The sequence below is a fragment of the Scardinius erythrophthalmus genome, assembly GCF_964197995.2.
Source record: "Scardinius erythrophthalmus genome assembly, chromosome: 14".
Lineage (NCBI taxonomy): Eukaryota > Metazoa > Chordata > Actinopteri > Cypriniformes > Leuciscidae > Scardinius > Scardinius erythrophthalmus.
This window is the reverse complement of record NC_138234.1, coordinates 19,178,756-19,201,457: the sequence shown is the minus strand read 5'-3', so window position 1 is coordinate 19,201,457 and position 22,702 is coordinate 19,178,756. Positions and strand designations below refer to the sequence as shown.

The following is a 22,702-nucleotide window of genomic DNA, read 5'->3' as shown; positions in this document are numbered from 1 at the left end:
AATATATAATTTACTTTATACTTTCTATAAATTTTTTATTATCTAATACATTTAATATACTGTATATTTATATATATATTATTTCAGGTTTATGGTTTTGCTCTTGATAATAATCTTAAATATCACCTTTTTTTTTTTTTTTTTTTACAGAATCCACTGGACAAGAAAGTAAAAACCAAACCCTGGTCTATTAATGTGTGAAGAAAAACATATCCAAATATGGATCAAACTTTTTAATGCCTCACCTAAATAAGATGTAACTTCCTTTTCATTGTTGGAGACTTTGAGCTCATAAATTGGTTAATAATTCAAACTATTAACCTTAGATGACATGTCCGGGACTATATCTTCTAGCGTCCTTGATATTTTAATTGTGCAGTTAATGTTTTAAAAAAGCAATAAGTAACTTGCTTAAATAACCAATAGTAGGATGAGGAATAATGTAGTTCACATTTATTAAACTTGTCAAGCTGTCAAAGAAATCATAAATGTTAAGTGTGTTAATAATAAACATAACTATAAATTGGTCTTGAGACGTGATTGCATGCAGTGGATCTTTTGTCTGTTTTTAGTTTCGGCAAGCAGCTGATAATAGTTGGATGTTAAATCAAGCAACTGTGAAATCATAAATGTTAAGTGTGTCAATAATAAACATAACTATAAATTGGTCTTGAGACGTGATTGCATGCAGAGCATCATTTGTCTGTTTTGTTTTTTTGCTATAGTTGATTAGTTTTGGCAAGCAGCTGATAATAGTTGGATGTTAAATCAGGCGACTGTGAAATCATAAATGTCATGTGATTTGATAAGAGCAGCACAACAGCTTTGAGTGAGATAAAAATATAATATTAGGATGATGATGCTGTTGTTTTCATATGTCAGGTTTTCATATGTCCAGAGCCCATGGCTGAGCTGGTCCAGAAGTTGATCCAGGTTCACTTTGTGCAACCTACCAAAAACAAAATTATATAAATTTTATTCAGGTTTAAAACATATTTATATTTAAGGATTTGTTTAATGTAGATTTAGACACTTGAGCACGAATGGGTTACTGTAATTCTCATACCATCTTTGTGAAGTGTGTGGCACAGGCCAGACATGCCCGCTCTGGGGTGGCAGGGCTGTTTAGCTGGAAGGGGCCAGTTAAACCTGCATCATTTCGGGCTGCAGTCACAGCGTCTTTAATAGCAAAGAATACAGAACTGCCCAAGAACAATGTCGGTTCTCCGATCCCCTAAAACAAGTGGGAAAGTGTACCACAATCAGAAAGCTTTAGTTTGCAATTACGTCACATCTAGATCAGATCTAGAAAAGCAAAAAAGAAAACACAAAAAATGTATACGAAGTCACACAAAAATCAAAAATAGGGTTCTGTATCAGGTTTGAATGCACTTGTAAGTGAACCACAATGGTTCCACAAAATCGAAATAAATTGACTCTGTGAACCTGGGAAGTGCATACATCCGTAATAAGGAGAAGATGAGTGAGAGTGAATCACCTTTGATGAATAGATGGCATGAGGGTTGGTTGAGCCGGCTAAAAGGTAGACATTGAACTTTAGAGGGACGTCACAAAAGGCCGGGATCTTGTACTGGCCTGGTCCACGTGTGTACAGAACACCATATGGAGAAAACTTGAGCTCCTCCATGGTGTAGAGACCCAGACCCTGCATGAACGCTCCCTCAATCTAACACACATACATGAATAAAAACATATATACGTATATTGTAGGATAGTCTTTTCTGTTCGCCAAGGCTGCATTTATTTGATCAAGAATACAGTAAAAACAGTAATATTGTGAAATATTGCAATTTAAAATAGCTGTTTTCTATTTGAAAATATTTTTGTATATATATATATATATATATATATATATATATATATATTGAATATATATTTTTATCCTTCAGAAATCATTCTTATATGCTGATTTGATGCTCAACAAACATTTCTTCTTATTATCAATGTTTAAAACAGCTTCATATTTTTGTGGAAACTTTGATTTAAAAACAAAAAAAAGAACTTTGAACAGTAGTGTATATGGGTCATTTGCCTATATATAGAGTATAATATAATATAATATAATATAATATAATATAATATAATATAATATAATATATTAGGCAACTAATACAATTAATAAAAAATAATTATTTTTCTCAAAATGTGCTCTTGGACCTGACACAAGGGGGAGCTAACACTTCTTTTATTCTGGTACAGTTACTGGACAATAGTGGTTAATCAAAAAAAATTTACCAATATTAACCGCTAATTTTTAAATTATATATTTTGGTATTTAATAAGGTTCATTTCTACAAAGCGAGGGAACATCATAGAGAACATCTTACCTGACCAATGTCAATGGACGGATTTATACTTCTGCCAATATCAACAACAATATCCGTCCTCAAGGTCTATGAGGAAAAGGTGCAGTATGTCAGATTCATTTTATACTGATTAAACAAACAGCAGAAAATGTATATGCCCTAAATCTTCTGCATCATATCTGCATTTACCCTGTACTCTCCGGTCAAACAGTCCAGCTCAACCTCACTGCAGCACACGGCATACGTGAAGTAAGCGTACGGCTTGCCTTCCTGCTTCTCCCAGTCCATGTCTAGATCATGACCTCTGAAAACAGACAAAACGCTGAAGCATCAAACAAAACCTCCATGTTTTGTCTAGTTTTAAGCCTTTGTTCTTGCCTTTGATGATTCCCTGAAGATCACGCTGTTGAAAAACACTCTCAGCTAGCACTTTTATGTCTCAAAGTACATTTAGAAAACAAAAGGACATTTGGATGATTTACCTGTAGAATCCTGTGGCTGACAGACTGATCTTCTCCAAAAATGCTGTCATTATCTTTAAAGACATTTAAAGGTTATTGCATTTAAAGCAAATGAATAAAAAATAAAATACATAAAATATAATGCAATAAAATAATAATAAAGCAATAAAAAAAAATGTACATGGTAAAGTCCCTGTACACATGACTTTGAATGGCTTATTGTATTTTTTATAACAGCAGCAATAGCAATAGTATATATATATATATATATATATATATATATATATATATATATATATATATATATATATATATATATATATATATATATGTATATATATATATATATATATATATATGTATATATATATATATATATATATATGTATATATATATATATATATATATATATATATATATATATATATATATATATTAAATGTAATAATTAAATAGTCATTAAATAATAATCACAATGAAAAAAAACTTCCACCAAATAATATAGTTCATTAACTGTAAATTATATTATGTATAAATATAGATGATAGTATAGATTTTTGCATTAATATAAATAAACTGAGTTTACAGGTTATTTCACAACGGCTTTGAACGTGGCCGTTTCAATCAGGTTTTAAAGTCCAAACTATCCATACAGGATATTGTAGAATTAATTACTGTATCCATCATTTTTATTTTGCATCAAAAATGAGAAATTTGAATAGTTTGTCAACTTTACCCAGTTCTGCCATGTTCCCCCAGGATTCTTCTTTCTGATTGGCTCTAGTCTTTTGTACAGTATTTGGCAGGCATCCTGCAAAAAATTATTTGAACAATCCTAAAACAGACATTAAAAGCATAAAAAGGCTAAACAATCAAAATGCATACATTTAATGATTTCTTCAAAACCTAGACAGAAGACATAAATCCTTCAAGATCAACAAATTATGTTGTCCAATCTGATCTTGTGCTTCAAAATCTGCTGTTCGATATACCTGCACAGCCATTCCGTTGGCGTCGGTACCAAAGGACGCAGCAGACGGGCAGGTATTCGGGACACACTGTGTGCTGGTTTCAGAGATGTGGATCAAAGAAGCAGGAATATTCAGCTCTCGACTCGCCACCTGTGAGAAAACATGAGATCAGCCCAAAAACTCTGAAATGGTCCCAGATCTGTGCAGGAAGCTGGAAGTGGTACCTGTTGGACTTTAGTGTGTAAGCCTTGACCCAATTCCGCCCCACCGTGGCTCACTAGCACAGATCCATCCTTATAAATATGCACGAGAGCTGCAGCCTTTGTTATAAACACACACACACCAAAGGATCACTTGGAGTTCATTTAAAATAACTTAAAAGTCTCAGCAGCATGTTTTAGGTTACAGTAACCTGATTGAGGAAGCCCTCTGAAAAACCAATGCCATATTTAATGGGTATTATGGCAATTCCTCTCTTTTTGTACTGGTTCTGCTGGTTAAAGAGATCGATGGCCTGCCGTCTCTGACTGAAGGCAGCTTTTTCCATACACTCGTTCCAGCAGAGGACGAGATTCTTTGGGTCAAACTCCATCTTGTAGTGAGTAAGGGAAACTTCCTTGTACATGTTTATCTCCCTGATCTGAAATAATGAAAGATTAAAAATAAAAAAATAAATAGATAAATATTAGTTTCCATATCAGCAAAGGCTATATTCCTGACTATCAATAAATAAATGAATACATACATATTAATTACTATATCATCATATTAATTTCCATAACAGCAAAGACTATATTCATGACAATCAATCAATAAATATAAATTAATTTCCATATCAGTAAGGACTATATCGATACAAATTTAAATAAAAATAAATAGTCGTATCAGCATAAATAAATATAAAAAAAACAAATAAATAAATATAATATAAATAAATAAATTAATTAATTAATTAATTAATGCCATATCAACAAAGGCTATATTCATAACAATAAATAAATAAATAAATAAATAAATGGATAAAAATGCATTGCCATATCAACATCAAAGGCTATTTTCATACCAGTAAACAAATAAATACATATTCATTACCATATCAGCATCAAAGGCTATATTTATGACCATACATCCATACATCCACACATCAATAAATATCAGATGGTATAAAAATTAAGGGGTATTTTTATGCCCGTAAATAAATGATGAAAGGAAATATACATATAAATATTTGAAAAAATGCAAAATATACAGTATATATATTAACACCAACAGTTCATTAGCTCGATCAATAGTAATATAGTATAATGATGTAAACAAGCCAAAAGCAAAACATCATTTTGTGACTGCATGACACCCGACCTCTTCAGGTAGACGGCCGAGTTTAAGAGCAACATCATCGATCATACTCTCAATGACCAGCATGCACTGGGGCACACCGAACCCTCGGAATGCAGTATTGGAGGGCAGGTTGGTCTTGCAGGCCGCCGATCGCCCACGCAAGTTTAGAATATTATAGGCGTTATCGAGATGTAGGAGGATCTTCTCGACGACCTGGCAGAGTGAAATATAAGAATAATGATACTGTACAAATTCTGTAATATATACGTTCTCCAATGTTTTTCACAAAGGTGTCTGCAGTGACCCTGAACATGTAGCTTCCACTATTAAAGCAGGAAGTGATCTCACCAGTACGGACTCATCTGCTGTGTTTCCGGAGTTGGCGTAGTACTGGAAATCGGCTGCTGTAATCCTTCCGTTATTCATAAATCCCACCTGTTGGAGTCAAAGTCAGAAACATTCCAACATATAAGTAAATTACATAATTAAAGAGTAGCTAATAAATATACTAATAACAGCTAATAAACATTCACAGTAATTTTTTTTTAATTAGTGTTAGGAAAACCACTAGCCTTATATTTTCCCCACACTGGGTGACGCCCTCCGGTTATCAGCATGTCCTCTCCTCTCTCTAAAACACATCGTACTGGCCGTCCAGTCCTGGAGAGAGAGATTTAATATTTAATATCGAATTTAAATAAATGATTGTGAATCTGTCATTCTGATGATTGGGGTCCGACTTATTTCGACTCACTTCCAAGCAGCAACAGCAGTGATAGAGGCCAAAATGGCAGTTTTGGTGACTTTGCCCCCGAAAGCTCCGCCCACTCGCTTAATGTAACAAGAAATGCGATTGGACGGGATTCCCAACGTCTCAGCTACGGACTCCTAAAACAAATTGGAACAAACATACTTTCTTGTACATGTTTATCTCCCTGGTTAGCAAAAATAAAGTAAAATAAAATTAAATAAAAAAAATGTAATAAAATATTTTAAAAAATATATAATATAAGGAAATAAATGAAAACAAAACAAATAAAATAAAAGTCTCAGCTACTGACTCCTACAAAGAAAAGGGAGAAAAAATAATTCAACATGCTAATCTCCCTGATTCGCAAAAATAAAGTAAAATAAAATCTAATTTATAAAGTATAAGTAATATAATATGATATAATATCAAATAAAATAAAATAAAATATAAGACAAAATAAAAAAAAGTCTCCACTAATGTATTATACTTTCTTGTGCATGTTTATCTCCATGATCTGCGAAAATAAAATAAAAATGTAATATAATATAAACTGTTAAATGTATAATATAATATGATGTCTCAACACAGAGAAAATTTGTCACACGAGTTTTGTCTCATCTGAGCACGACACATTAAGAGCCGGGGGGTGAAAACTTTTTGAATTTGAAGATGAAGGTAAATTGTACTTAATTTGTCTTCTGGGAAACACGTAAGTATCTTCTATATTGTTTCTGAAGGACAGTACTAAATGAAAAATTTATATAAAAAAAAAATAAGAAAAATTTGGACATCTTCAACCTGTTCAAAAGTTTTAAGCACCGTGTTTCCTTCTGGAGTATCAGTGAATGTTTGAACCTTTTTTTATTAGTTGTGTTTGAGTCCCTCAATTGTCCTCATTATTGGCCGATAACGGAGCACCCTTAAATATAATATAATAAATCTAAATAACATAAAACAAAATATAAACAAAATAAAGTCTCAGCTACTGACTTAATCATAACATAATGACATAATCATTTCTATATGTAACTGATCATAATAACATACTTGCGTAAATGTAGGATGCTGAGTGGACAAATAAACTTTCATCTCCTTCTCTTCCCCAACTGGAATGACCAGAAAACTTTGTGTTTCCATGTAGAAATGCTCCTGTCCTCCAATCCGAATCTCTCCTATGAAACACAAAGCCGCATGTTATAAAACATGAATCAGGTGATCAGAGAGGTAGTGTGCTTTATCATGGATATGGCAGCACAATCTAACCTTCAAACACATTTTCAGCCTCTCTCAAAGCCTTTTCCACATCTCCTCGCTCAATCTGTCTTTTAGGTAGAAAGAAAGACTCTTTCTCGATGGCCTCCTGAAAACAAGAAGATCCAAGAACAGCTCTTTAAGAATGGATCTTGTTAGACGGGAATAAAAATGAGCAGCTTATTTCTTCTCACCTCCACTGTGAAGATGCGATCCTGCAGATCTTCATAGCCGATCTTCACGGCTGCCGCCCCACGTTTAGCGTAAGCTTTGGAATCTGCGACCACAGCACAAACCATTTGACCCACACAGGTCACCTGAGGACACAAAGGAGAATACGATTGCAAATTTTCCTTTAATTAAAATTCATACTTCAAAGAAATGCCTTACATAAAAAAATAATAATACACAGACCTCATCTTCAGCCAGTAGTTCTTCATCAATGCCTGTGAAGGTTCTGAACTTTTTCCCTGGTATGTCTTTGGCTGTGATCACATCCACCACACCGGGAAGCTTTAGAGCTTCACTAAAGTCAATATGACTGTGACGGTAAGACAATGCAATCATTCAGATGTGACGGTACTCATTTTTACGCAAATATCCATTGTCATCTCAGTATCAAAGGCAATTTTTTTGCAGTTAGCATGAGATTATATCATTAGTAGATAGCTGATGCTGAAGTCGCCATGATGGATGAATGAATGAATGAATGAATGAATGTTCATTTCCATTTCAGCAAATGAAATGGACTCAAACTCATTCACAATAAAAAAATAAATGTTATCATCAAAGGCTATATTTATGGCAATAAATAAATACATACATGCAAACTAATTGAAATATCAGCTTCAAAGGCTATATTTATGACAATAAATAAAATAAATAAATAAATAAATATTAATTGCATATCAGCTTCAAAGGCTATATTTATGTCAATAAATAATTAAATATTCATTGCATATCAACTTCAAAGGCTACACTTATGTCAATAAATAATTAAATATCCATTGTCATATTAGAATAAAAGGCTATATTTATGACAATATATAAATAAACATTCATTGTCATTTCAGCTTCAAAGGCAATATTTAAGACAGTAAATTCATTTACTGATATTTAAATGAATATTCATTCATTCATTCATTCATTCATTCATTCAAATGATTGTACACATAGATTTCTAACAGTTTTTAAAGTTAAAACTGTCAAACTGTCTGCATGCATCTTACGTGATTTTGGCATGTGGTCTGGAGCTTGTCACGATTGTGAGGAAAAGTTCACCATCGGTGTGTGGTAGGTCATCACAGTACACCGCCTCTCCAGTAGCCTGACTCAGCGCAGACCGGTGCATCTTGGGTCGGCCCACAGGATCTTGAGCTGGCTGACCCTCCAAGACATTCTGTACACATAAAACACACACTTTTGTGTTGCTTTTTGTGGACTTTTATTAGAAAAAAAGTTAGCAGACTAGACAATAAAAGATGTGTAGAGGGAAATGAAGCAGAAACAGGAAAGTTGCAACTGGATTCGAACACAAATTTCCCATATGAGAACCACAAGACCATGATTTTGCCATTTACATAGCTTTTACGGACAGCTACGATGAAAACAAACACACACCAGAGGATTGTATAGTGTTGCGTAACGATATTTATGACAATAAACACTTAAATAAATATTCATTACCATAAAAAGACACAAAGTGGAGGATTGTATAGTGTCACCTGAAACTCTTGGTAGCCAGGCTGAATGTGTTTAGGAAGAGGCTGAATTGCACTTTGCATCTCTTGAGGTATTTCCATCTGAGTCACATCCTGTAAAAAAAACAAAAACAAAAGGTGTAATAAACTATGTCCATTTGATAACCATCTCCAAAAGTCGTTCATACCTTTTCCTTCAGGTAACGGAGGACGAGCAGGTGGAATTTAAAAAGCAAACTCAAGGTCAGGGATCTGCGGAAATCCACCTTCCCGCCTGGAGCCGACGGCCCAAGTTTGATCTCATCAACCAGCGCGCTGTACGCATCACTTAACGTTGCCTCCTCCCAAGGCCTTGCAAAAAATCAGTGCAAAGTCCTTTTTATGCTTTTTTACATTTTCAATCTTCTTTAGTTTGTAATGTTGCTGTTTGAGCATGATAAATGTCTGCAAATTTAAGTCACTCCAAACAGAGTTATTCTCTATATCAGTGTGCACCGTTTCTGAACTCCCCTAAACGCTTCGATTGTCGAAACGGTCGTGTGAATAGTCAATAATTTTAGATCGGATTCCAATCGGATGCACAAATAATCAGATTTGGACTGACAATGTGAACGTAGCCTTCGTCCCATCCAAGAGGAAATGCAGCTCAAAAAGATGTACATTTGTGTCCTACCTTCCTAGAATCTGTTTGCACACGTGGTCAGCGCTGAGGATGGTGGCTCCCACACCACCGTAATAAATACTGATCTCCTTCACTACATTGGAGTTCTCGTTGAACCAAACGCGCATCCCAGCGTTCACCGTAGCTAGCGCGTTCTCCTTACGTGGGGCGTGTCGGAAGGCATGGATGATCTCATTCTGCCAAAAAAAACATGATCCTTTAGCAAACAATGCGCAAAAAGCTAGTCGATGGTTCATTTCTTACCTGTCTTGTAGCTGGAATGAAAACAGACAACAGTATCTCGTCTGGCTTTAGGGCCGTCTTTGCAAATCCCAGGAAAAAATCTTTATCGATAGGCACCCTCCTTCGTCCATCTAGTAGAAATTGAGACGCGTGTCAAAATATCCTCCTTGAGGAACATAACTACTTTCAGAATTAATGCAAAATGTGACATTTCTGTGGTCTGAAATATTAGATATCTTCTAGAACTGGTTTAAACTAAATTACACATTTAGACTTTATTTCACTTTAGTCCACATTAGACATTCTACTAACTTTACAACTACATGTCAACTAACTCATTATTTTGAGTAACTATAAGTTACTTATAGTCAGTAGAATGTCTGTTGGTGGCAAGCAGGGCAGGGCCAGTCCTACTCTACCCACTCCGAGTGGGATTCAAAACGTTATCTTTGGCATGGGAGGCGGGCGTACTAACAAGTACGCTAAAGATCACAGTCTCTAGCTAGTAGCTAGTGCCCCTCCTGAGACCAAGGGAGTGAGGTTTACTCATAAAGCTCTTACTAGCTGGCCTCCGCTACACTCACCCAAATGTAACCAGTCTTACTCAACCCGCTCTGAGCAGGATTCGAACCAGGGTCTCCAGTATGGGAGATGGGAGTTCTAACAATTCGAACCGGTGTCTCTCCGGCATGGGAGACAGGCGTTCTAACAACTACGCTAAAGATCGCAGTATCTAGGGACACTCGCTAGTGCCCCTCTTGAGGCCAAGGGAGTGAGGTTTACTTGCAAAGCTCTTACTAGCTGACCTCCGCTACACTCACCCCCTAAACCTCACTCCCATCCGGGTCACGGCACCAAATGTAACCAGTCTTACTCAACCCGCTCTGAGCGGGATTCGAATCAGTGTCTCCGGCATGGGAGACGGGCGTTCTAACAAGTACCCAAAAGATCGCAGTATCTAGGGACACTCGCTAGTGCCCCTCTTGAGGCCAAGGGAGTGAGGTTTACTTGCAAAGCTCTTACTAGCTGACCTCCGCTACACTCACCCCCTAAACCTCACTCCCATCCGGGTCACGGCACCAAATGTAACCAGTCTTACTCAACCCGCTCTGAGCGGGATTCGAATCAGTGTCTCCGGCATGGGAGACGGGCGTTCTAACAAGTACCCAAAAGATCGCAGTATCTAGGGACACTCGCTAGTGCCCCTCTTGAGGCCAAGGGAGTGAGGTTTACTTGCAAAGCTCTTACTAGCTGACCTCCGCTACACTCACCCCCTAAACCTCACTCCCATCCGGGTCACGGCACCAAATGTAACCAGTCTTACTCAACCCGCTCTGAGCGGGATTCGAATCAGTGTCTCCGGCATGGGAGACGGGCGTTCTAACAAGTACCCAAAAGATCGCAGTATCTAGGGACACTCGCTAATGCCCCTCTTGAGGCCAAGTGAGTGAGGTTTAAACACACAGCTCTTACTAGCTGGCCTCCGTTACACCAGTGTTATTGAGCGCCACATCAGTCTTGAGTCCCATGGAGGAGCTCCGGTAGGACAAAAGAACCAGGACTGGAAGAGCTGCCATTCTCCTTTCGTTGTGTTGTTTTTGTTTATTTTATTATAAAAGTTATGTTAAACGTTCACTGGTTCGCACCTCCTCGTTCCCTGAGCCTTTAACTTTGTTACAGCGGACCATCAGAATAAAGTGTTAGCAGATATTAAGCAGACAGTCTACAAATACTCCAATGATTGGTAGTTGACATGTAGTTGCAAAGTTACTTATAGTAAGAAGAATGTCTAAAGTGGACTTTTGAAATAAAGTGTTACCTTACACTTTACAACTTTTAAATTATTAAAGTTGGCTCACCTTTAGAAAGTGCCACTAAAGTGCATCTCCCAGCAGCTAAGACGGGGGTCAGGTCAGAGTTTGGATATGCGCTTGCAATATTGCCGCCCAGTGTCTACACATTTCAACAAACAAAATAATAAATAATATAAACACACACAAAGAAAAATATTTAAAATAGCTCCATTTTGATGGCATACTTCAACATTCAAACAAGTTGAAGAACTAAAATTATTAAAAATAAAACTAGAAATGACAAAAAAAGACAAAAACATGACAAAATTAATAAAACTTAAACTAAAATAAAAACTGAAAATATAAAAATAAAAGCCATTTCAAAACAGTAATAAATACTTTAATAGTATATCATTAATACTAAAATAACTTAATTTGGCGATTCAGTGCTCAAATATAAAAATTCTAAAATTATTTAAAAATAATAAAGTATTATGCTTTATTATTGATTTTACCTTAAATTTCTTTATGATACCTTTTTTTATTAGTTTAGTAGTTTAAATTAGGCCAGAATGAGGTTTTGGAACAGAGCATAAGAGACTGAGAAATATTTGAGAGTGTAGCAAGAGTGACGTTGTGCATTCAAGGTCTGTTTACACTTACAGCCACGTTTCGTATCTGCTGTCCGCCCACAAGGTTTATCTGCAGCAGAAGAGCCCGAAACAAGTGTGTGTTCTCCAGCGGGAAATCATTTATACTTCTCTCCAACACACTCTTCAAAACAGACATACTGCACCCTGCTCCAACACACACACCTACAAATACAAAGCATTCATTAATGCTTCCTAAAGGTGAAGTTTTGTTGTTGTTGTTAAAATATATCCTTAAGCCGGTTTATTGCTCATTGACTACCATTAGTATGCCATTCATGGGTTTATCTCCCCCAAAAGAGTAAACACTGAGCCTCCCAGGCATCATAGAAACATTGAGAGCGCTCTGCTCAGATCTGTCGATCTCTTTCCACCTTAACCTAATCTAAAACACAGCTGGTTAGGAAAAAGGTGGATAAGCGAGACATTCGCGTTTGCTCTCGAGTCGACATAGTGTCACGCTGTGTCCGAAATCACATAGGCCTACTGTCTGAGTAGGTACTACATTTGTATTTACTTCACGAATGTTAAAAAAAGTACACTCTATATATACAGTAGTATAAATTAAATTTGGCATATTACATTCGCCAGGCCATGTTGTTACCGTTACATGACCTACAGGTGCATCGCTACACTTCCATTCATAAATCCTCTCCCGTGACCTCACGGCATTGTAAAGAGTCCATCGAATTTACACTTCAGAATCTCGGCAGAAGAAGTAGATCATACGGGGACTTTTCGCCTACTGTTTTTCGTATACTATGTATTCAGACATACTATTCTTTTGGCGTACTGTTTTTCGCATACTATATAGCAAGGAAGTATTCGATTTCAGACGCAGCTTCAGTCTACTCAATTGCTTACTCATCATGACACATAGCAACACAACTAAAAGTATTCCTAATATGTTGGACCTTTTATTCAAAGTAGCTATTTTACCTGTTGAAACAAGCCTTCACAAGCACCTGTATTTGTGAAGTTTCGAGTTGGGGGAGGCGTGACGTGCAAAAGGGGCGTTTTCTAAATAATATGCTTTTTTTTTTTTTTAAGTTCGCAAGGTCCCACTAGTGTCGAAGAAACTACATACTTCACCTTTAAAAGGACAGACATGCAAAATATCGAAATTTTACTTTTGCCATTGTTTCATTATAAATTATTTTCTGAATATTTTCTCATTGTAGTGACATACTAAATTTTTTTGTATTAATCTTTGTTAACGTTAGTTAACTGTTCATGGTTAGTTCATGTAGCTCGGCTCAATTAAACAATATTAACAGAAAATTAAATAAGATTAATAAATGTATTTTTCATTGTTAGTTCATGTTAAATTACATAGTTAACTAATGTTAATAAATGAAACCTTAATGTAAAGTGTTACCAATAAAACTAACTGGATAAGGTTAAGTTGAAGTACTAAATCACACATACCCTCTGATCTCTGGGTAACTTTGAATAGTTCTGGCACTCGTGTTGGTGATATTATTACAGGATAGAAAATACCCTTGAACTTCATGTCCAGACCTGAATAGAATAGAATAGAATAGAATAGAATAGAATAGAATAGAATAGAATAGAATAGAATATAATAGAATAGAATAGAATAGGGGAAATGTCATAGTGACCTGATAATGCTGAAATAGCACACAAAAATATATTAAGAGTTTTTAGGTTTGGCCACGATTTGCCCATATGAAACCTATGTTGGTGTTGCCCATGACAAGAGGGGCTTGTGGGTAATCAGCCTTCAGCTGAAGCAGCTCATCTAGAGATCCAGGACTGATCCAGGTCATTCTTTCCCCACAAAACTTCTGAATGGTTTGGTCCTTAATCTCTGCCATTCTCTAAACACAAAAATAGACTGTGAATTTATGGCATATATTTTTAAAATGTGTTGTTTAGTTGATAATAGCATTTTAACTTCTGACAGACGAAGCCAAAAATCAAGTGAATAATAAACTAGACCTGAATGGTGACCCTTGTTACAGCTTAGTCATAGTTACATAACCTAATCTAGTAAAGACGAATGAAGTTTTGAACAAACCATGAGTCTGACAAACCATGAGTTCAGGAGGAAAGATCAGATCCTGGGTGGGGTCGAAGGGGAGCAGGTCCTCTTTACGAAACAGTTCTGGATGACCCTATTAAACACAAAAATAACTATTACATCATTCAATCCACTAAGCGCAAGTGATTTTTAAATGGGTTTAAATGCATCCAAGGTCAAAAAAACACTTTAATTTTCTCACTTCTTTTCTCAGCATGTCTGAAATGGCTCGATAAAGGATTTGGTCTCTCTAAACCTCTACTTTCCAGTAGTCAGGTGGCTCAATCTGTTGTGATTGGTCATATGACCCAGTCTGTTGTGATTGGTCTACTCTGCTCTGATTGGTCAGATGGCTCAATCTGTTGTGATTGGTCTACTCTGCTCTGATTGGTCATACGACCCAGTCTGTTGTGATTTGGTCTACTCTGCTCTGATTGGTCAGATGGCCCAGTCTGTTGTGATTGGTCTACTCTGCTCTGATTGGTCAGATGGCCCAGTCTGTTGTCATTGATCTACTCTGCTCTGATTAGTCAGATGGCCCAGTCTGTTGTGATTGGTCTACTCTGCTCTGATTGGTCCGATGGCCCAGTCTGTTGTCACTGGTCTACTCTGCTCTGATTGGTCAGATGACCCAGTCTGTTGTGATTGGTCTACTCTGTTCTGATTGGTCAGATGGCCCAGTCTGTTGTGATTGGTCTACCGGTTACGGTGTCGGAAACTAAACGAAAATTACTATATCTGAATTTCAGCTCCAGAGCTTTCTCAGCACTGGATACACAGTAATACGAACAATAACGATGGTGTCGGTTTTACCGTATTAATTCGAGCTCGAGTCCTCATCCTTGGAATTGCATGCAAACTAGTAAATTTTCTTTCACAGTGCTGAAAATAGCGTCTTCTCAACATGTCAGCAACACAAACCAAACTCTTCAAGGCCTCGGCTACAGTGTTTGAGCGTGGAGCAAAGTAGATGTTGCTCGCGGACAGCCAATGAAGACCATAAGCTGGCATTATGCATATTTGTTACATTGTTACATAGGTATGTTACAAGATTTAATACAAGAATTACTGACGACTTGTTTCGGCAGTTGAGAATCTGCTTTTGTTAGACAGTAACATTTATCTGCACTTTGATTCTTAAAACACATATTTATATATATATATAAATGTGTGTGTGTGTGTGTGTGTGTGTGTGTGTGTGTGTGTGTGTGTGTGTGTGTGTGTGTGTGTGTGTGTGTGTGTGTTTTACTGCAACTAAAAAGTCAAAGTCCAGCAGTACAATAAAATAGGACGAAAGTGAGTGCAATAAGTTTACTAAATTAACCCTGGTCAAGATGAAGATACTCACATTCTCTATGGGCTCCACGGATCCATTTCCATTGGCCAAACTGCATGCGGTGCCATTCAACTGACAACAGTTTTCACTCTACAAAAATTACAGAAAAAGTTTCATGTTCTTAAATGCACATGTATGTAGTGCAACACACAAATGTCAGTTAAACCTCAAGTGGAAAAAACAACAAAAAACAGAAAAGCGTTTAAATGACTGTCACATTGCAACATGCAGTTACCAGATTGTGTATCACATTGTCAACCGCAGACCAAGATGTTTAAAAAAAGAAACAAAAATAAAAAAAATGGCATCAAAATATGTGGAGTCATAATGGGTCGCTTTGAGATGAATCAAGAATATCAGACACGGATGTGCAGCTACAAATCCATAAAGGGTCTGGAATGTCAAGTAACATGAGTGCCACATGATTCAGCAGCTGAAACGAATCAAATAAAGGATGAATCTGGACGCCGGAGTTGTTCACCTCACAGAAGGTTCTGTAGCCATCAACGATTGGGCGGTACCCTGTGCACCTGCATAAATTACCTGCAATAGGAACATTCGTGATTGGTCAAAAGGTTCTTAAGGTTTTAGTAGATATAAAATCGTGTTTGTGTCATTGTACCAGCGAGACCCTCCGTTACATCTTCCAAAGTTGGCTGTGGGTTGTTTCTCAGCAATGCATACATGGACATCACCATCCCAGGAGTACAGAACCCACACTGAGACCCATGAGCCTTTGCTATACGCTCCTGATGAACAGAACACATATATACTGTCAATGATGTCTTAAAGTGTCCATATATACCCTGTATTTAATATATATATTACATTAATTTGTATTAATTGAAGTAATACATATATTATGTAAACAAAAACTTATGTAAGATATATTTTTATTTAGATAAATATTTGCTATATTTATATTACAAAAATTAATTATATATATATATATATATTCACTATATATTATTTACTTAATTTTTATTACTCTTTAGTATACTATTTTAAATATATAACAAAATATATATATCTATAAATATATATATATATATATATATATATATTTATTTTTTTTTTAATCATTAAATGCAATATAAATTGCATTTTAATGTTTTTTTTATTAATAGGTAAGAAAAAAATAGGCATCATGCCACTGACCTAAATGCAAACTAGGATGAAAATCAAGTTATGATCAGATGATATCTCAACTGTCTGTGATTTAATCTCATAATCAGGACTGAGTGTAATCTATATTCAAAAATGATATCTGAACTGGCAGTGATCTAATATATTAACCTGGATTTTAATATGTCTGCATACTGATTTCCTAATCTGGATCTCATAATCTGGATTGTGCAAGTATAGATTATAATGTGAATCCGATACCTGGACCGGGTGTAGTTTGGTTTTGGTGCTTCCGATGCCTTCAACGGTCGTCACTGCCACTCCATGAAGTTGGCACACAGGAAGCAGGCAAGCATTGACTGACGAATGACTGGCCATTGAAGAAGAAATATAGCTTCTTACATGCACTCAGGAGTGATTTATTATGATAATTGAGTAACAAAAACTAATATATATCGAAAAACATATAAATACTATCTTACAAAGCATACAAAGGGCTATCTTCCTTGAGAAATCTGGCTAAAAACACAGCCTAGAATTTGAGTTAGAATCTTTTCAAGTGTGAAAAGTGGGAGAAAAAGAGGAGTACTATCATGGGTCAGACCCATTAATAAAACAGTGTGATGAAAAGAAAAAAAGTAGAGAGAGAGTGACTGAAATACTTGATGCTCTTGGTCTGAGGGTCGTATCTGGACACCATGACGGTACAGGCTCCACATCCCCCTCCACCACAGCCGTACTTACTGCCTGTTAACCGCACTGAACACACACACAGTGCAAAACTAAACAGCTAAAATAAACCAATAATATTCAGAATTGCAGATTAATCTCCTCTAAAAAATATCCACAGTATCACTTCAAAATTAACATCAACAAACCGTATTATGTTACATAAATATGACTTATAAATGATAGATAGATAGATAGATAGATAGATAGATAGATAGATAGATAGATAAAGGAAAGTTAGTTATAATAAATAATATTAACATTATAATACTAATAACATTAACATATCTTATTGAAAAATATATAAAATTATTCAATTATAATACGTATACATAGTATAATATACCATATAATTTTATAATATATTATACAAACATATATCAAATAGTTAGCAATGTCAGGAAAGTATAGGTTAATGATATTAGTATTATATATTCACGCAATCATAGCCTACCCAAACTTTTTTTATTAGTTAGAAATGCCAGGAAAGTCTAAATTATTAATAATACGCACAATACAAATTATTAATAACCATTTATAATAATAACATTAATAATATGCACATTTATTAAAACGTGTAAACATACATTTCTGCCTCAGATAAGACAGCAACATAGTCTCAGGGTCTGGGTTCTTCTCCATTATCTGTCAACAAGAAGCATAAACATATGCAGATTACATTCAATGCATGCAGATTACTATTATTTTAAATATCTTTAAACAGATAATCACAGTCTCTGTTCAAATTAGATTCAATGCCTTTATATGAGCCAAGTATTACTATAAGGATTGAAATTGACAACAGGTTCACAACCAAACAAGTCTTTACAGTTTAACAGCCTTTACAATAAACACATGACCAGAATTTCTGAGTAAACAAAAATTACGTTGATTATATATTATGCATAAGCAATAAGCACCTTTTTCCCGTTGACATAGAAAATCAAGCCATCGTTCCTTTGTTCAGCCATTTCCTCAAAGATCATGCACAAATCAAACAAACTGTTGCAGATCTCTGGACTGTATCTCCAACAGGGTGAATGCTTGAGTAATCGCTCGAGTTTTCTGCTAACTGCAAAGTGTAGAAACAAAAAGTAGTAGAAAGGTTAGCAAAGGCGGAGCTTATCTGATGAAAATTATTAAGTCATCCTTTATGTTATTAAATGCGATGAGTTTAAATAATAATGATCATGTTTAAACTCTTCTTTGTGTATTTTTGTAATTCAATGCTAATAAGGTGTCCCAGTATGCTTATAACGCTACTGTTACTTTTTTCATCGCTGACTGGTTGAACCAATTACCGCAGTTTGTGATTACCGAATACGTGTTTTAAAAATAATGTTATAGAGACTGCTTACATCACTGGTTTTGTTTACATATCAGGTAACAATTCGTAAAATTAGTGGATTAAACCGATTACATTTTAGTACAAAAATACATCTAATAAGAAAAACCCCGTTTGAGCCAACGAACTCAAAACGCTTCGTTATACGCACTTTTCAGAGTTTTTACATATTTCTCTGTCCCTGAATTTCTGTTTTAGTTTGGTTTTGCCTTATGTGACCTGGTTTTAAAAGTGTACGAAAGACAAATTGCTGTAGTTGGCCGTTTTTGAATTTTATTTCTGTATATTTACCAGCAGATGGCGCCAGAGGCATAAATGTAACCTTTCATCTGAACACGAGCAGAGAATGTCTAATATGGCGAGAAGTTTCACTCTCAGTACACTTCCGGCTTCTGAACTGGTTGCAGTTCCACTCTGATTCCATATGAGGGCGCTCACAGGACGAGTGCAGAATGAATGGAGGTCTATGGCGCTATACCAATAAAAATCCACTTTTCTCAGGATATAATTTTTTGTGTAGTAATTTGAATGTTGTATTCGAAAGGAGATGCAAATAAATTACACATTGCTGGGTGTTAGATTTTTTTGAGTCACTCATTTGCTTTAAAAAGTCTTTTAAAGTGTCAATGACGTCATATACATGTACGACCAGAGACACTGCTTCACGGCAGTCCTTCAGTCACTTTGGTGCGTTCGCGCTCTGCACTTTCTTTTCACTCGAGGCATCGACAACACAGCTGACACAGGTAAACACACTTGCTAGAAGAGTTTTTGTTTTGTTTGTTTCTGGTCCCGCTGCGGATGACACGATGCCATCAAGCGGTATCTCTGGTCGTAATCAGTCCTTCACTGACCAATCAGCGTTCATTAGCAGAATGCTAGCGTGTTATGGGCAACAACAACTCAACCTGTAAGAAATCGAAAGGACATAAGTACTCGTTCATTCAACTTTCGACCTAAAACCCATGTTGAACTTGCAAAATCTACAATCAGATTAGAGATTTATCAACGGCAATCGGGTGAAAGAGACACATTTAGCCGTCTAGCCCCATAGACTCCCATTCATTTTGCACTCATGGCGATCGCCCCTCAGTGGAACTCTGGTGGTACTACAACCAAAATTCGGTACAACAGGACTTAATAGGGAGTGGGCAGGCTCTCCGTAGACGGGCTCTGACACGAGATAGCACCAGACGCCAAGGCGAAATTAACATATCCGACCACAAGGTGTCGATAGAAACAAAAAATAAAAAGCACTAAATAAGAAAAAAAGTATCACCCCCAGAATCATACATACATTAGACAAAAGAGACTGATACAATGTTTTCAATGTGGATTTTTCCATTAAGTAGGCTCCACATTTTTAGTTCATCAGAAATGTTCCTGTTTTAAACTGCGCAAAAACAGTTATCACAGCAGTTTCCCCTCAGGACTATAGACAGAAATGTATTTTCACTGCTAATAACTCTCTTAGAGCTGAAAATCATGTCAATAAATTGTGTGTGCCCACCATCTGTGTCTTCTGGTGCTGCTGAAATAGAAAAGAAAAAAACACACACAGAGAGAACCCCTGCTGTGACCCCCTGTGAAGAGTGATCAGGGAACCCCTACAGAGATTATTGCAAGTTAAAACCCAACACAGTCAGAAATCTCTCCCCACAGGCGTTTTAGGATTAGCTAACACGCTAACGCACATACAAAACATGCACATATGCACTTACGAGCAAGAGACCACACTGAGAAAAACATCAATAAACTTAACCACTTAACACACACAAAGGTGTTGAATGTAAAATTGTAGTAGTCAGACACATGCAGTTTGTAGTTTAAACACTAGAGGACGCTCATGTTAATGTCTCTATTGAGTGAAGATCCACACATAGACTGTAAAAAAGGTCAACACCCATAGGCTATATCGCCAACTGTCCATAAATCTCACAAAAAAACAGCTGTTCTATTTGGCCTTTGTGTTACCTCATATTTATACTCTTGTGAAACAAGAAGTCATGGCTGGACAATTTCATGTTCCTAGTCACCCTGGTGTACAAAAAAGTAAATATGAATGGGAAGATATACTCATCCTCAAATTGGTCCAACCCTGTATGAATTTCTTTCTTCAGTTGAAGATAAAGGAGGATGTTTTGAAGAATATGAGTTACCAAACAGATGGATCCCATTGACTTGAATAAAAAAAATACTATGGAAGTCAATGGTGCCCCACAACTCTTTGGTTACCAACATTCTTCTTCAAAATATCTTCTTTTGTGTTCAGCAGAAGAAAGAAATTCATACAGGTTTGCAACAACTTGAGTGTGAATAAATGATGACAGAATTTTTATTTCTATTAGGACCACTATCGTCAAATACGATTGACAATTAGCATACAGTTTGGATTGCCGGTATGGTTCCGTTCTCGGCAAGAACTCCCTGAGCAGCGATAATGTGTTGTGTTGTATCAGTCCAAATCGGTTAATGAGTAGTTCTGTATCAAGGCATTGACTTCAGCTGGTGAATTTTGAGGGACAGTGGCAAAGGTTAAGCTAGACGCAAAGTTAAACGTTGCGAATCATGGTAATGGAATGTTTACTTTCACTCGACCAAGAGTCTTCGATTTCTTGCCATTCATGGCAAATGGCTCTCACTTCAGGAACTTTTACTTGCTCAGACCTTTAGCAGCTACACAACGCCACCTCGCTTGAATAGGTCTCTGAATCAGCGGCCCAAGTAGCAACAGTTTTAACTTAATTATATTTTTCACAAGGTCTGTTTTAATGACACATTACACAGTATCAATTCAGTGTACAGAGTTAAGCAAGCAGAAAACAACTAAGCTAACAATGTACATCACAAGTTTTTCGGAAATCATCAAAAAAAAAAGTGTCATAAAGTGCTATTTGTGTACAAACATCTGATTAGCATCTTTAAAAGAACAGATTCACATACATTCGTTTCATAAACACCACAAAAACATCTGCTGAAAGTCTTTTTAAATTCATCAGGAAACATTTTTGGAAACGTATTGCAGCAGGCCAAAAAGTAATGAGTAGCCAACTACAAGTTTCAAGTAGCTTACTCACCTCTGCTGTTTATGCATGTGAAATGCAATGAGGTTCATAATAGTTTGATTTTGAATCTGCCATCTTCTCTCATGGCAGTATAAAACATTTTGAACCAATCACCTGAGCTGTAAAAGCCATGTGACTGATCATTCTGATGCCTCAGGAAATAATGACAACAGTGAATGACTGATGGAATCAGACACTGGTAAACATCTACTTTAATACTACAAAATATGTGTGATTTATATACTGCAAGCAAATATATTTTGTCAGAATACATGCCTAATTTGAATGTCTGTCTGTGGAGAAAGATGCTAATCATGCTAAAGCTAACCAGCAAAACATTGGCCTACTGGGCCTTGTTCGTGAAACATGACCAGAACAAATGTGAGTGTCTTCTTTTGTGTGCAAGTTGTCCTATTAAACTGAATGCTTAAATGTAGTTTTACAAACTATTTACATAGATTTTACACAGACACAAATTGTGTTCATATTTTTTTAATGTGGCCTGAATACTGCAAAAATACATTTCTTAATCATTTTTTTGTCGTTTTATATCTTATGTTTATATTTCGTCAATTGTTATAAGATAAAAAACATTAAAATGAGAAATTCACTTAAAAAGCAAAATTGTTTAAGAAAAAATCTAGAAAATATTTCACTTAAGTTTACACTTAAATTAAAAACGTTATATATAAATACAACTGAAAAGTAGTTTTATTCTCATATGCATGTTGTCTGTCAAGCAATAAAACTTTTTTTTTATTACTGAACTTGTTTTCCAGTAAAAAAAAAAAAAAATTAAATGTAAAAAAGACTAAACTGAACATTAAAAATTGTATTTGTGTTTAAGCACATTATTTTAATCTTCAGACACTTTGGAGAGGATATAGATAGGTTTACATTTCTCTTCAGAG

At 35.8% G+C, this 22,702-nt stretch overlaps 2 protein-coding genes across 2 annotated transcripts in view; one reads left to right on the top strand and one right to left on the bottom strand.

Moving 5' to 3' along the window:
* Positions 1–673, top strand: part of aox5 (aldehyde oxidase 5) — a gene marked incomplete at its 5' end in the record, with an annotated part of 52,330 nt that extends 51,657 nt beyond the window's left edge. Inside the window, one exon of the mRNA XM_081384821.1 lies at positions 151–673. Within this exon, the coding sequence (XP_081240947.1) occupies positions 151–201 (51 nt within the window). The 3' untranslated portion in view covers positions 202–673. The remainder of the gene's footprint in view (positions 1–150) is intronic.
* On the bottom strand, positions 147–21,867 carry aox6 (aldehyde oxidase 6). Its single transcript, XM_081384094.1, has 36 exons — positions 21,804–21,867; positions 18,302–18,453; positions 17,969–18,026; positions 17,315–17,411; positions 16,914–17,022; positions 16,150–16,276; positions 16,009–16,070; positions 15,540–15,617; positions 14,205–14,285; positions 13,844–13,988; positions 13,576–13,668; positions 12,161–12,312; positions 11,564–11,657; positions 9,726–9,835; positions 9,474–9,658; positions 8,989–9,151; positions 8,825–8,914; positions 8,330–8,499; positions 7,515–7,641; positions 7,295–7,417; positions 7,113–7,209; positions 6,897–7,021; positions 5,853–5,986; positions 5,671–5,758; positions 5,447–5,533; positions 5,120–5,311; positions 4,173–4,400; positions 3,985–4,080; positions 3,782–3,910; positions 3,526–3,600; positions 2,810–2,862; positions 2,517–2,631; positions 2,349–2,414; positions 1,499–1,687; positions 1,067–1,234; positions 147–949 (listed from the first exon to the last, which is right to left on the bottom strand). The coding sequence occupies exons 2-36, from the start codon at positions 18,365–18,367 to the stop codon at positions 887–889; spliced, it is 4,035 nt and encodes a 1,344-aa protein (XP_081240220.1). The 5' UTR covers positions 18,368–18,453; positions 21,804–21,867; the 3' UTR covers positions 147–886.
* Positions 21,868–22,702: the final 835 nt, after the last annotated feature.